At 37.3% G+C, this 13,493-nt stretch overlaps 1 protein-coding gene across 2 annotated transcripts in view; it reads right to left on the bottom strand.

The window, feature by feature from the left end:
* The window catches only part of LOC118195926 (SIN3-HDAC complex-associated factor), a 69,222-nt gene that overhangs the window by 21,415 nt on the left and 34,314 nt on the right, over positions 1–13,493 (bottom strand). For both annotated transcript variants that reach the window (XM_085809204.1, XM_035367268.2), the window contains one exon: positions 1,803–2,064. In XM_085809204.1, the coding sequence (XP_085665330.1) occupies positions 1,803–2,064 (262 nt within the window). The remainder of the gene's footprint in view (positions 1–1,802; positions 2,065–13,493) is intronic.

The following is a 13,493-nucleotide window of genomic DNA, read 5'->3' as shown; positions in this document are numbered from 1 at the left end:
GTGCCCTTTGACAGTGGTTGATACCTTTGGAGGGTGAACTAGGGTCTGCTGCATTGAAACTAAACATTGTACTGCCACACACAAGTATATTTTTGCTATCTTGCCAATATTTGTATCAGCTTCCTGGTACAGCATCAAGACTGCCAAATTGTCCTTTGGCAGCATTTTTAATGCAATGCAAGAGGACATGATAGGTCTTTTGCATTTAATTTTCAGAATGTGCATAAACATTTACTAAATACCACTATAAGGACCAGACATTCATATAAAAAGTTAGATTATATAACTGCAAAATTAAATTCCACTTAAGGACGTTATACACGTTATACTACTAATAAGAAATAAATTAGTAGCCCAATGAATAAGGCATTAACTCGATAAGGCCCAATGGATAATGGTAGCTTGCCCAGAGTCCTGTTTCTGTTGAATGGGCTACCTGCACAGGACCTTTGCAACGTTTCTCCAGTATAATGTGAAAAGTTTCTCTAATTTATTTGAAAAGTATCTTCTTTACAAAGGTAACCCTCTCAGACAAACAGGTTTCATGCTGTTTGCAATTATAAGTTAACTAATCAACCAGTTAATCAAGAAAGAAGTAAGTATATTATAAGTAGAATGCCTACAGTCTAATGACTTCTTGAAGTCAGCTGTTTGATGCCATTCCTTTTTAGCGCAAGTATGTTATTTGAATACTGCAACAATCTAAGTGCATTAACAGACCTTTTTCAAGACACAGCCTGAAAAATTTACAAAATATTTGTGAAGCATTTTCAGTAAAGTAGTCAAGTGACTGGAAGTAAAGCAACACACAAAGTGTCGCAAATTTTTTTTCAGCAATTTTGCTTTTGGCAATCAATAACTTTTTATTTTTCTGGTTTATCTGCACAGAGTCAACAACTGACCTTTTTTTAATATGCATAATCAGCTGTACCTTTTCAATCCAATTCAAAAGTTGTTGAGTTCCAGACAATACACTAATTGTAAAAGATTTCAGTTACGCTATAATGAAGCACGGGAATTATTAGGTTACAGCAAAGCACATTAAGTCCATCTGACTAAGGGAAAGGATGCTTTGTGTAAAATTTATTGGGAGGAACTAGCTCATATTTACATTACACATGGACAAAATTACTCATGCAGCCAACCCCGTTCCCTGGGGTTTGAACCTGGGGTGAACTACTTACATTCATTGGTCTTATCCTTTTGACCATTGTGAGTGCTGGGGAGAAAGGCTTAACCATAATGAATTTTCCTTAAGAGGAGCATTAGATGCAATAATTCAGTTTCCATGTCTCTTGGAATATAATGGAAAACTTTAAACAGGCATGGTTTTCAGTTCCTTCTGAAATTCTCCAGCATTGCATACAAACTATCATTCAAATTAAGAAAAGCAGACAAAATCTTCTTTCCTTCCCGAAATAACATGACACTTGCTCTTCAGATATTTGTTAAGAATAAACAAATTGACTGAACCCATCAGCCATTCAGCTGTCCCATCATCAGGACTTGTTACTTGGGGCACCCCAGAGAATCCAGGCCTATGGCAGCCTTCTTTCTAACCACCAAGCCCAAGGCAGCACTGAAAAGGCATTAAGCATACTTCTTTTAATGTTTTCCTTGATTGTTTTTATCCATACTTACTTAGAATATTAAAATGGCAGAAACATAAACTATAACAATTTAAACAAAGCATAAAATACTATAAGCTTATTCTTGTGAAAATTTATTTCTTAGATTCTTAAATTAGGCACACATTTCAAGGACATTAAAAAATCAGAAAAATAAATAAAACAATCACTTACATGGTGCCAGTCTCTATTAGTACCAAGAGGCAACTTTTTCCATCTTTTTACCAAAAGAACACAAGCATTACATATCTCTCCAGAACGCTTTTCACTCATTCGGAAACATTTTTCAAATTCAGGTTCGTACTTCTTGCTATCTGTAAACCTTGAACTAGAGGACTTAGCTTTACATATACAGCATCCATTCACTGACCGATAGATTTTTGGTTTATGGAAACTAAACATGATCTTCACTTTCCTTTGCTTTTCAAGCACGAAACTATGTAAAAGAAACAAATTCATGTTCTTTTATGAAAAATTTTAAGCTAAAAAAGTGAAACAATATAGTATCAACAAGCAACTGTATTTTCACTTATTCATTTAAACACATCAAATGCAGAGAAATATAAAATAAGAAAAAGATTTGTGTTTTTTCTGTAGCACTTTTCAATTTATTCTTCAGTCATTAAATGATCTCATTTCAACTATTAAAAATAATGAAATAAAATAACTTTAAAAATAATCCAACATAACTATTGGAAATTTCTATTACAAATGTATCATGCATGCATTTTTGGTAACAAAGCAGACCTCAAACAATTTCTCAGGTAAATAAGTGAGTGAGAGATTATGGCGCGCCAAATACGAGATGGGATGATTGCAAATGATGAAATTAAAATACAATAAATAAAAACAACTAGACAAATGTACCAAATCCAGAGGATGAAGTCACATAAAAAACAAGTTAAAAGCACACGTTAAAATTCAAGACACAGTCTTCAAAACAAATTACATTAGATAATAAAAGCCAGTCTCTTTTAAATAATAAAATAAATTAAAATTGACCTCTCTTCCGATTAAACGGTCAAGAGGTCATTAAAACATGGACACTCAATTAAAATATGACGGACAGATAGACAAACATTACAATTTGAACATACAGGCTCATTTTCAGCTTTTAAAAGGTAGTTATGTGTCACTCTAGTATGACCAATTCTGAGGTGAGTCAAAAGAACTTTCTCCTTACGATTTTTGGTTAATTCCCAATGCTCAATTCTAGGCTTTACATGTCTTAATTTATTTTGAAGCTGAACATCCCAAAGTTGTTGCCATTTTTTTCGGATTTTCTCTTTCACAACACAACAGATGTCTCCAAAAGGGATGAGACGACTGGACAGTTCAACAGCACATTTTGCTGTGATATCTGCCAGCTCATTCCCTTTTATTCCCACATGCCCGGGAACCCAGCAGTACAGGATTTCATATCCATGACCTGTTAAGTTTATATGTAACTTAAGAATATTCACTATTACTGGATTTTGAGTGTTAGAAAAAGCTTCTAATGATTTAAGCGCACTATACGAGTCTGTATAAACTATAAACTTTTTGTGGCAGAGCCTTGAGATGTACAAAAGACTATAATATATTGCAGTAAGTTCGGATGTTAAGACAGAGAAAGCACGGTGCAAGCGTCTGCCCCTCTCCATGTGATCTTCAATTACAAATGCCATCCCAACATGATCTTTTGACTTGGATCCATCTGTATAGACTGGAAGATAACTGCTATATTTTTGCCTGTGCTCAGCAAAGAGTAGTCTGTATACGATCTCGTTAGTGCTTGCCTTCACTTGATGTTTGAAAACATCAAGAAGCTGAATCCATGAATTTTCCCAAGGTGGGATTTCAAAGTTCTGTACTGCGTGGGGGCGCATATCAGAGAGGGAATGTTCCTCAATGATAGGGCGAACTCTTAAAGCAAAGGTAGGAACACAGGATGGACGTGTTTCAAATAAAGTGTTACATACATTATCAAGTAAGCACAGCTTATTGGGATGTTCAGGTTGTGATAGAATATTAAAATATTGCAAAAGGGACAATTGCTCACGCCTCAGATAAAGTGATGGTTCGTTAGAGTCAACATACAGACTCTGGACAGGAGAAGTCCTGAAAGCTCCTGAACAAATCCGCAGAGCTTGATGGTGAACAGGATCTAGTTTTAACAAAACTGATGACCGAGCGGATAGCGAACAAGGGCTCTGTAAATGCGAAGGATAGAGGAACGTTCTGCACCCCAGGAGGTGTTCGCCAACACTTTTAAAATATTTAGTGTTTTTAAACACTTCTTTCTCAGGTTTAAAACATGAGGAAGGAAAGTCAATTTCTGGTCGAACATCACTCTTAAAAATTTTACTTCGGGCGCAACTGGAATAATTGTACCATTCAGATATAACTCAGGTTCAGGATGGAGACCTCGCTTCCTACAAAAGTGCACGCACACAGTTTTTTGTTTGGAAAAAGTAAATCCCTGTTTGTTTGACCATTCCTGGATCTTATTCGGAGCCATCTGCAATTGCCTCTCTGTGTATCTCATGTCTGCCCCTCGACAGCTAATTTGTAAATCATCTACATATAGTGATCCCAAGATGGTGGGAGGAAGTTCTTTTAATACAGAATTTATTTTTAAACTGAACAGTGTTACACTAAGCACACAGCCTTGAGGCACACCCTCTTCCTGTTCAAAAACATCCGAAAAACAGAGCCAATCCTTACTTGAAAAGTTCTAGCGTTCAAGAAATCATGTATGAAAACTGGTAGGTTGCCGCACAAGCCACTCTCGTGAAGATCCCGAAGTATACTGTATCTCCATGCCTTATCATAAGTTTTCTCAATGTCGAAGAATATTGAGACAAGGTGACTTCTTCTGACAAAGGCTTTTTGAATAGATGTCTCTAAAAGAAGCATATTATCTACGGTCGTTCTCCCCTTTCGAAAACCGCTCTAATAAGGCGATATAATATTATTCTTTTCCAAGAAGTAGACTAGGCGGCTGTTTACCATCTTTTCAAACAGTTTGCAAACACAACTGGTAAGGGCAATTGGCCGATAGTTCGAGGGATTCCTCGGGTCTTTCCCTGGCTTAACAATGGGAATTACAACAGCTCTCCTCCATGCACTGGGAAAAGTACGCTCCTTCCACACTCTGTTGTAAAGTGTTAGAAGGGCAGTCAGTGACTTATAGGACAGATGCTTTAGCATTTCATAATACCAGTGACTTATAGGACAGATGCTTTAGCATTTCATAATACATGCCATCCAGACCTGGACAAGACCTATGTGTCTGCAATAGAGCTCTCCTTAATTCAAGCATAGTAAAGTCTCTATTGTAAGGCTCAGATTTGGGAGAGTTGAATGCGATGGGATTTATTTCTGAGTGCTGCTTAATAGAGAGAAATGCAGGTGAATAGTTTCTGCTGGAAGAAACGGCAGCAAATGTCTCACCAATAGTATTCGCAATTTCTTCTAAGGAGCTAATGACTCGGCCATCTTTTTCCAGAAAAGAAAGTGAGTGGTCTTCATATATTCCGCATGCTTTTCGAACTCTTTCCCAAACCCGCTTACTAGTCGTAGAGGATGTTATTGAGGACACATATGTAGTCCAGGTATCCCTCTGGCTCTGCCTTCTTACCTTTCGTGCATTTGCTTTGGCTCTTTAAAATGCTATGAGGTTTTGCAGAGTAGGATATCTACGAAAAATTATCCATGCTTTTTTTTTTTTTTTTTTGTTTCTTCAGTGCTTCACGACAGCTGCGATTCCACCATGGTTTCGTATATCTTAGTATTTTTCCTGACGTTCTAGGAATAGAAAGTACAGCTGCAGCAATAATAGTATTAGTAACAGCATCATCGATATGCACATCTTCTACCATTTCATCTGTCAGCTCTGCAACGGAAGAGAAAAGTTCCCAGTCTGCCCCGTCCAGTATAAACCGAGGGAGTCGACATGGGGTTTGCTCGTCTTCGTGCAAGAGACACAAAAATGGGATAATGATCGCTGTTGTACAGATCATTTCCGACACTAAAGGTGCAAAATGACAACACAGATGGTGAACGGATGGCAAGATCGAGAGCGTGGAATGTCCTTGAAGGCTCATGGAAGTAAGTATCCTGCCTATTATTCAGGAGACAAAGGCTATGATCTTCGATCATCTGCTCTATTTGTCTCCCTCGGGAATTTGTATCTTTACTACCCCAGAGCGGACTATGGCCGTTAAAATCTCCTATAATGATATAGGGCTCAGACAGCTGCTCTATAAGATCATTTAAATCTTGCTGATCAATGTGCTCATTTGGAGGCAAATATATGGAAACAAATGAAACAACAATATCAAAATTTGTTTGAGTAGCAACAACTTGGAGGGATGTCGTCAAAGAAAGTACATTTGAGGGATAATCCAGTGAGGTGAGGAGACCTACACCTCCACTGGCACACTCACCTGCAAGGTTATCCTTTCTGACAAAAGAAAACCTCTGAAGTTTTGCATGTTGTTCTGGTTTCAGATTTGTTTCCTGTATTGCTAAGAACACAGGATGATAGGCATTTATTATAGATTTGATGTCAGGCAAATTTCGGTGGAAACCGCAACAGTTCCACGAGATGAGGGTGGCCATTATGAATGGTTTTTATTCTTTCTGTGCTGTTCTTTTGTTTTTCGTGGAAGTAGATGCCTGGGAACTTCTAGACCCTCTTCTACATCCATACTTTCTGAATCCGCAGATTCAGAAATCATTTCATCAAAAGAGCTACTGCTGGAACTTCTATTTTTATTTGATATTTTTTTAGTGGCAGTTTTAGGTTTACTTTGAATGACTGTTTCTTTTTTTTTTTTTTTTTTTTTTTGTATTAAATGAGTTGCATTTTCCTTATTCTTGGTGGATGAAGTCGGTTGGGTTTTATTTGGTACAGTCTGCGTGCCTATTGATGTTTGGGTGGCAATGCTACGTGTTGTTTTAACTGCACTGGCATATGATTTGTTTGAGTTGATCGTGTGCTTTGAACTATTTTTCTGGCTTCAGCATATGAGATGTTTCTGGTAACTTTTACAGTCTGCACTTCTTTTTCGGTTTTCCATTTTGAGCACAGGCGTGAAAATGCTGGGTGCTGACCCTTGCAATTTATACACAAAGGCACAACGGTACAATTTTCAGAATCGTGGCCAATCTGTGAGCATCGGGCGCATGCGAGGCTGCCACGACAAGACATCTTAGAATGGCCGAAACGCTGGCAATGGAAACATCGCATAGGGTTAGGAATATAAGGTCTTACAGGAAGGTTTAGATACCCGGCCTTAATATTCTTAGGCAGATCAGGCGTGTTGAAAGTCAGGATCACGTGTTTCATGTCAATCAACTGACCTTCCTTTCACATCTTGATCCGCCTAGCACCACAGACATTTTGGTCACCTAACTCGGAGACGAACTCTTCTTCTGAGACACACAGAAGGTTGATCTCCGAGATCACACCTCTACAAGAATTAAGTGTTTTGTGCGCTGACACAGTTATAGATATTTCTCCAAATTTGGTTTGTTGGGAAAGAGAAGCAGACTGGGTGGCCAATATGGTATCAATAAGCAGGTCTATATGGTATCAATAAGCAGGTCTCCTGATCGGAGACGCTTTATGTTCCTTGGCTCACCTATACACGAATGTATATATTTACTTACGAGAAAAGGAGACATCTTTTGCAGTTCACCAGAAGGACTAGAGACAACGAGGAAGCGAGGATTTTCAGTACTTTCCTTGGCATTTGCATTGGTACAAATCTTCTTGCTAATGGTTTTGTCAACAATTTCAATATCTTTGGCATATGAATCTGTACGGATCTTCTTGTTAATGGATTTGTCGACAATTTCCATATCTTGGTTGGTTTCATTCGACTTAGGTTTTTTAAGAATAAATAGAGAAGCCATATTTAAGAAGAAAAGATTCGGGTCCGACGGCCCTGCCCACCACGGAGCCCAACAAGGGAACACAGATTCCTGTGCTAGGGCTAGCCGGACCTATACGCAAACTGAAGCCCCGCAGTCGGCTTTCCCGAAAGCAGGTACTCCCGAGAGCTTGACCCCAAGCCAACGACACAAGGACTAGTGACCAGCCGATTGACACCCATGAGGACGACTAAGGTAACTCCCGTTTAGCTGAAGCTGAGGCCAAAGTAGTGTGTTGGGGACAGTACCTCGCCCCTCAACTACCAGGACCCTCCTTTCCTGAGACATGGGTCTCCACGCACGGCAAACACGTGGGCAGTTTTCTCGCCATTCGAAAACTAGAGATAAGGTCTGTTCCAGTCTCTCGTGACGAGCCCCAAACTCCGTAGAGAGAAACCACAAGGGAAAAGGGAAGGGAAAAAGTTCCAGCCAAGAGGAGAGGAGACGGAAAAGAGGATAGATCACTGGGGCTCCAGGATCGTGACACCCGTCTCACCAAGAAGATGATCCCCTGAAGGGCTAGGGTACCTCAGGATTGCCACACCCATACTCACAAAAGTGAGCCCCCTGAGAGATCTCAGGTAAATAAAGAAATACTTGTATTTAATGCTTTACATACTAGAATCAATAATTCTAAGGTCAGATGTTCTTTTAACTTGGTGTCAAGTCCATTTTGTTCTATTGGCTCTTGACTTCAAACTAATCTTTATAATTGGAACTCCGTTTCTTTAAATAACTTTAATCCGCATTTTTTTATTCAAAAATAATCTTTGCGAAACTCTTAGCAAACATAAACAATTTTTTAACAACAAATGAATACTCTTTTCGTTGCCATTCCAAAAACAACAAATAAATAAATTAATTAATTAAATAATATTAACCATTATTTAAAATTTCTGTATAAGTTCAAGCCACAACAGTGCCCTTTCCATTAACTAAGTTACTGTCGAGCATATTACCTTCAAAACACATTTTTTACAAAAAATATTATAGATATATGTAAATGCTAATCCCAAAATCTCACAGGGGGTTTTATTGTCCATCCTATATGCGACTGTTTTGCAGGAAGCTTTTTAACTTTAAAAGGTAAGTCTGTTCGAGGTCTGACAAGCTGTCTTATTGACATTGTTGATTGCTTCGTAGTAACATCTGGTATTTGCAAGAAATATGCAGGCTTTAATCTATCAATAGACACTGTAACATCTTTGTGTTGAATTTTTTACAGTAAAATATTTTCCTTTTCTGCCAACCACTTGAAAAGGACCATCGTAAGGAAATTCTAATTGCTTTTTAACTCTTTTGGAATAAACACGTGATGTTGTTTTCAAGACTTGAGGGGCGAATATTGGACATATTTAGCGGATACTGTTCCATAGTTTTCTTTAGCTGCTTGAGAAAAATATCAGGTAGTGTAGGAGTAGTGCTATCTTGGAAAATTTCTCGAGGTAATCGTATAATTTTATCCATAAACCATTTGAGCAATAGTGCATGCAGAGTCTTCTTGCATAGCTGCGCCGAGGCCAAGAAGAACACTTGGAAGTGTTTCATTCCAAGCCAAGCTGTTGTATCCCATAAGTGCAGTCTTGAGAGATCTATGGAGGCACTCAATCTTTCCATTAGCTTCGGGATGGTAAGCCATTGTATGTTGCAATTTTATTCCACACAATTTTGATAGGTTGTTCAACAACTCTGCACTAAACTGCGCTCCACGATCTGTGACTAGGCAACACGGCATACCAAATCTTGAAATTCAGTTAGAATAAAATGCTTTGGCAACTGTGTCTGCTAAAATGTTGTTAGGCAGAATCACTTCCATCCAGTTACAGTACCGGTCAATGCAAGTGAGACAGTAAATATTCTCATTTGATGGTGGTAGAGATCCAATGAGATCAATAGGCACATCACAAAATCTTTCTGAAGGCAGTTGAAAATCACTGTAACTTGATTTTGTGTGCCAATTAATTTTACTTTTTTGGCAAGCCATGCAAAATCGAGTTCAAAGCTGCACATCTTTACGGACACTTGGCCAAATAAATTTAGACAATAAGAGCTTTACAGATGACTTAATACCACAGAGGGTTGCATTATGTATTTAATGAAATATTTTCTTGCAATAACTGTCAGGAATATATGGTCTGATACTATTCGCTGAAGTTTCACACCACAAAGACATTCCAGAAGGTAGTGGATACTGCTTGAAGTTCAGGGAAATTGCTGATGTCTTCAAATTTTGCAATTCTTTATCCATAATTTTTTCATTTGCAAGTTTATCATAGTTGATCATAGAAATTTCTTCAATTTTAGATAAAGTATCTGCAACAATGTGGTCTTGACTTTCTATGTGCTGTATATCAGTTGAAAATTGACAGATGTATTGTAAATGTCTAAGTTGACTAGGCGATGCTTTTTCTGGCTTTTGTTTAAATATAAAGATTATGGGTTTATGGTCTGTGAATATTTTAAATGTTCTGCCTTCCAGTAAAAATTTGAAGTGTTTGATTGAGGCGTAAATTCCTAGTAACTCTCTATCATAAGTACTTAAATACTTTTGGGCTTAGTTTAGTTTTTTGGAATAAAATGCAATAGGTTTCCATCCCTTATCTTCAAATTGTTGAAGTACAACTCCAATCGTCGAGTCTGAAGATGATGACAGAGGTAGTTTATGATTCAGAAATAAGAGTGTCGTATTGACTAAATCATCTTTCCATCACTGAAATTGTTCCTTAGCTTCATCCACTGAATTTTTTGTTTATCTTTTTTCTGAGCTTCTTTAAGGTAGTCATACAGGAAATACTTTTTTATGCATTTTTTAAATATCACTGATAAAAATTAAAAAGGCCTAAGAATATTTCGAGTTCGTGAACGGTTGTTGGAAGTTTGTAATTAACAACAGTTAACAAATTTGAAACATTTTTTCATTTAATTTTTTTTATGGAAAAACAGCTTTCAAAATTTCCTTTTCTCTGGTGAGTTTTGATTAAGATCATTACATATCAAGTACTGCAGATAATTAAAACATACTTTCAGTATTTAACAATGCTTAATAAACTGTATTTTACAAATTTGTCACTGGAAGCATCTGCCACATTAAATGATGTTATAACATAATAAAATTAATTCAGAAAAATTTGTTTTGTGATTTACATCTCCATTAATACACTGTTTAAATTTTGCAATTCAAAGTTTTTAACTTGATATATTACCAAAATCAATGGATACCACTTTCAAAAGAAGTTCTTCAGAAAAGTACTGTGAAACTTATGAAATATCTTAAACAAAGCTAAAATTTCAATTGTAATCAAAGTACAAGAAGAAACAAAGTAATTAAAACATGCTTGCAAGAAAATTTTTAATTTAAATTAATAAGCACAAGGTCTGAGATGTTTTCAAGTAGTAAGAAATATCAAACAACATCAGAACTTCTTAAATTTGGCAACATATGTTCGAAACTATTCCACTGATAGAATATTTACATAATTACAATAAAAACTCCTGCATGAACTAAGCAAAATACTGTTGCGCGAGTAGAGATTCATATGCACACAGAACCCATGACAGCTTGATCAAATTTATTTTTACCAAAAGAAACACTTTACCATTCTAAAACTTTCTCTGGATGCCATTTGACCCACGATTTTGTTAATCAGCTCATCTTTTGCTTTGACCCTGGAACAATACTGGTAACTTTCTGGGCAGGGAGTTCTAGAGAGGGTACCTGCATTTCCATGTGATGATCTTTTCCTATGAAAGACACTGATGTCATATTCCTGAAGTTTCTGTATCCACCTGGGTATTTAGCCTTTAGGATTCTTGGAATTTAAAACTCAGGTTGACAATGCATGATCTGCTTAGAGCAGGAATTTTCTACAGTAGAGATGATAGCAATGTTCATGGCTAAACCTTAAACCAAAATCTTATAAACCAAAAATTTTTATGGTGAGAAGCTCTTTTCTGGTGACAGTAATTCCTCTCCGGTTTAGATAAACTCTTGCTTCAGTATGCTACAATATATTCTTGACTATTTATTTCTAAAGCAGCATAGACACTCTCATTGCTCAAATCTGTGTTGAGAGCAAATGGTTTGTTGAGCAAAGGATACATTAGGATAGTAGTAGATGTTAAAGCTTCCTTCAGTTTGTTAAATGCATCCTCACATTCTTTTGTCCACAAGAACTTCTGTTTGCTCTCTGTCAGCTTGTGAAGTGGTCTTGCGATGGAAAAAAAATCCTGCACGAATCTCCTTTAGTAGGTGCAAAGTCCTTTAGTAGGTCCCTGGGAAACTTCTCAGCTGAAGGACATTTTCGGGGCATCTCCAGTCTTTAAATGTTGATACTTTTCCTGGATCTGTACACACACCTTCAGCAGAGATGACACATCTGAGGTAAGTCACTTCCTGCCAGAATAATTTACATTTGGTGGGATTTTAGATTGGCTTAAGTTTCTGAAGCAACTTGTTAATATTTTCTAAATGCTCTTCAAAACTCTTTCCAAAATTAATAATGACATCCAGACAGGCTTCTTAAGAAAGACCTCTCAACATGATTACCATGAGGTATTCAAATGTTGCTGGCACATTACATAATCCAAACAGCATCACGTTGAACTGCTAAAGTCCTCATCCCGTAGTAAATGCTGTCTTTTCTTGGTTATCAGAGTGTATCTCTGCCTGACAATATCTACGCTTTAAATCAAGCATCAAAAACCACTTGCTTCCAGAAAAAATATCCAGAATGTCCTCAGTTTTAGGAAGAGGGTAGCTGTATTTTTTCACAAGTTCATTCATTCGGCAACAGTCAATGCAAAATCTAGTTCAACCATCTTTCTTTCGGAAAAGGATGATGGGAGAGGCCTAAGGATTTACTGAATGCTCGGTAACATCACTTTCTGGCATGTCCTTTAGAAGTTTTCCTACCTCCTCCTGTTTAGCAATTGGTAGAAGTCTTGTATTGATTGATAGGTGGATGATCTCCTATACGAATTCCATACTGAGCCAAACTGGTTCGACCAACGTCAGAAGATGAGTGGGATAAAAACATTTCAAATTCCTGAATGTCACATTCTGCAGCACTCGTCTTCATCGCTGCATTCTGCAATACTCCGAAGTTAGGCTCTCCAAAGACAAAGAAATTGGCAGACTACTGATCCGTTAAACACAGGTCACAGGAGTACATGCTGTACATCACTTTACCTTTCCTAATGATTTTCGCCTAATCACTTACGTTGGCAACTCTGACTGGGATGATGGTCCTCAATAGGTTGACGAATGCTGAGGCTACTAGTACACCTTTCGAGCTGTTAAAGTTCTTGGGATACTCTACCATGCAAAACCAAAAATTTCTAGTTTCAGCTTCAGATCCAGGAAGTAAAAATTCTATTCTTGCTATTACTGTGTAAGCTACAATTGGGTGGACCGATTTAACTCCATCATCCTTCAATTCCATACAGAATTATGCCCTCGGAGGCAGGGTGCAGTTCATTATTTTCCCAAGTAAAAATTATATTTCTTTAGAAAGTCTAATCTGAGTATGCAAGAGTCAGTAATATCTGCTACATATGCTGTGTGATGGTTGGCAACACTTGTAAACGAGATTTAATGTTTAACTTTTCGTCAATTTCAATTTCATCACCAAACACAGTCTGGAGGGTAATGCAGGGCAACATCCAGGTAGGTTTGTAAGTATTTATTTTATTCTAACCCAGGGGTTCTCAACCGGTGGTAACCATATGTATGCAAAGAATCAAAGTACTTTTAACTATTAAATTCAAAAATTAAAACTCCATCTTGATCAAGTTTTTTTCCTCTAACACTCATGAGCAAGCTGAGCTTTGTTCAAGGTCAGTAGCTGCTTATAGACTTGAGTAAGAGGTGAATGATCTATCTGCATGGCAGTTTTTGTGGTTCTTCTATGTTGTACGTTTCACTAATATTCTCTTAGCTATAGA

The sequence above is a fragment of the Stegodyphus dumicola genome, chromosome X2, assembly GCF_044657685.1.
Source record: "Stegodyphus dumicola isolate Sdum_Otavi_A_Nest chromosome X2, ASM4465768v1".
NCBI classification, from domain to species: domain Eukaryota; kingdom Metazoa; phylum Arthropoda; class Arachnida; order Araneae; family Eresidae; genus Stegodyphus; species Stegodyphus dumicola.
This window is presented reverse-complemented; position numbering and strand designations above follow the sequence as displayed.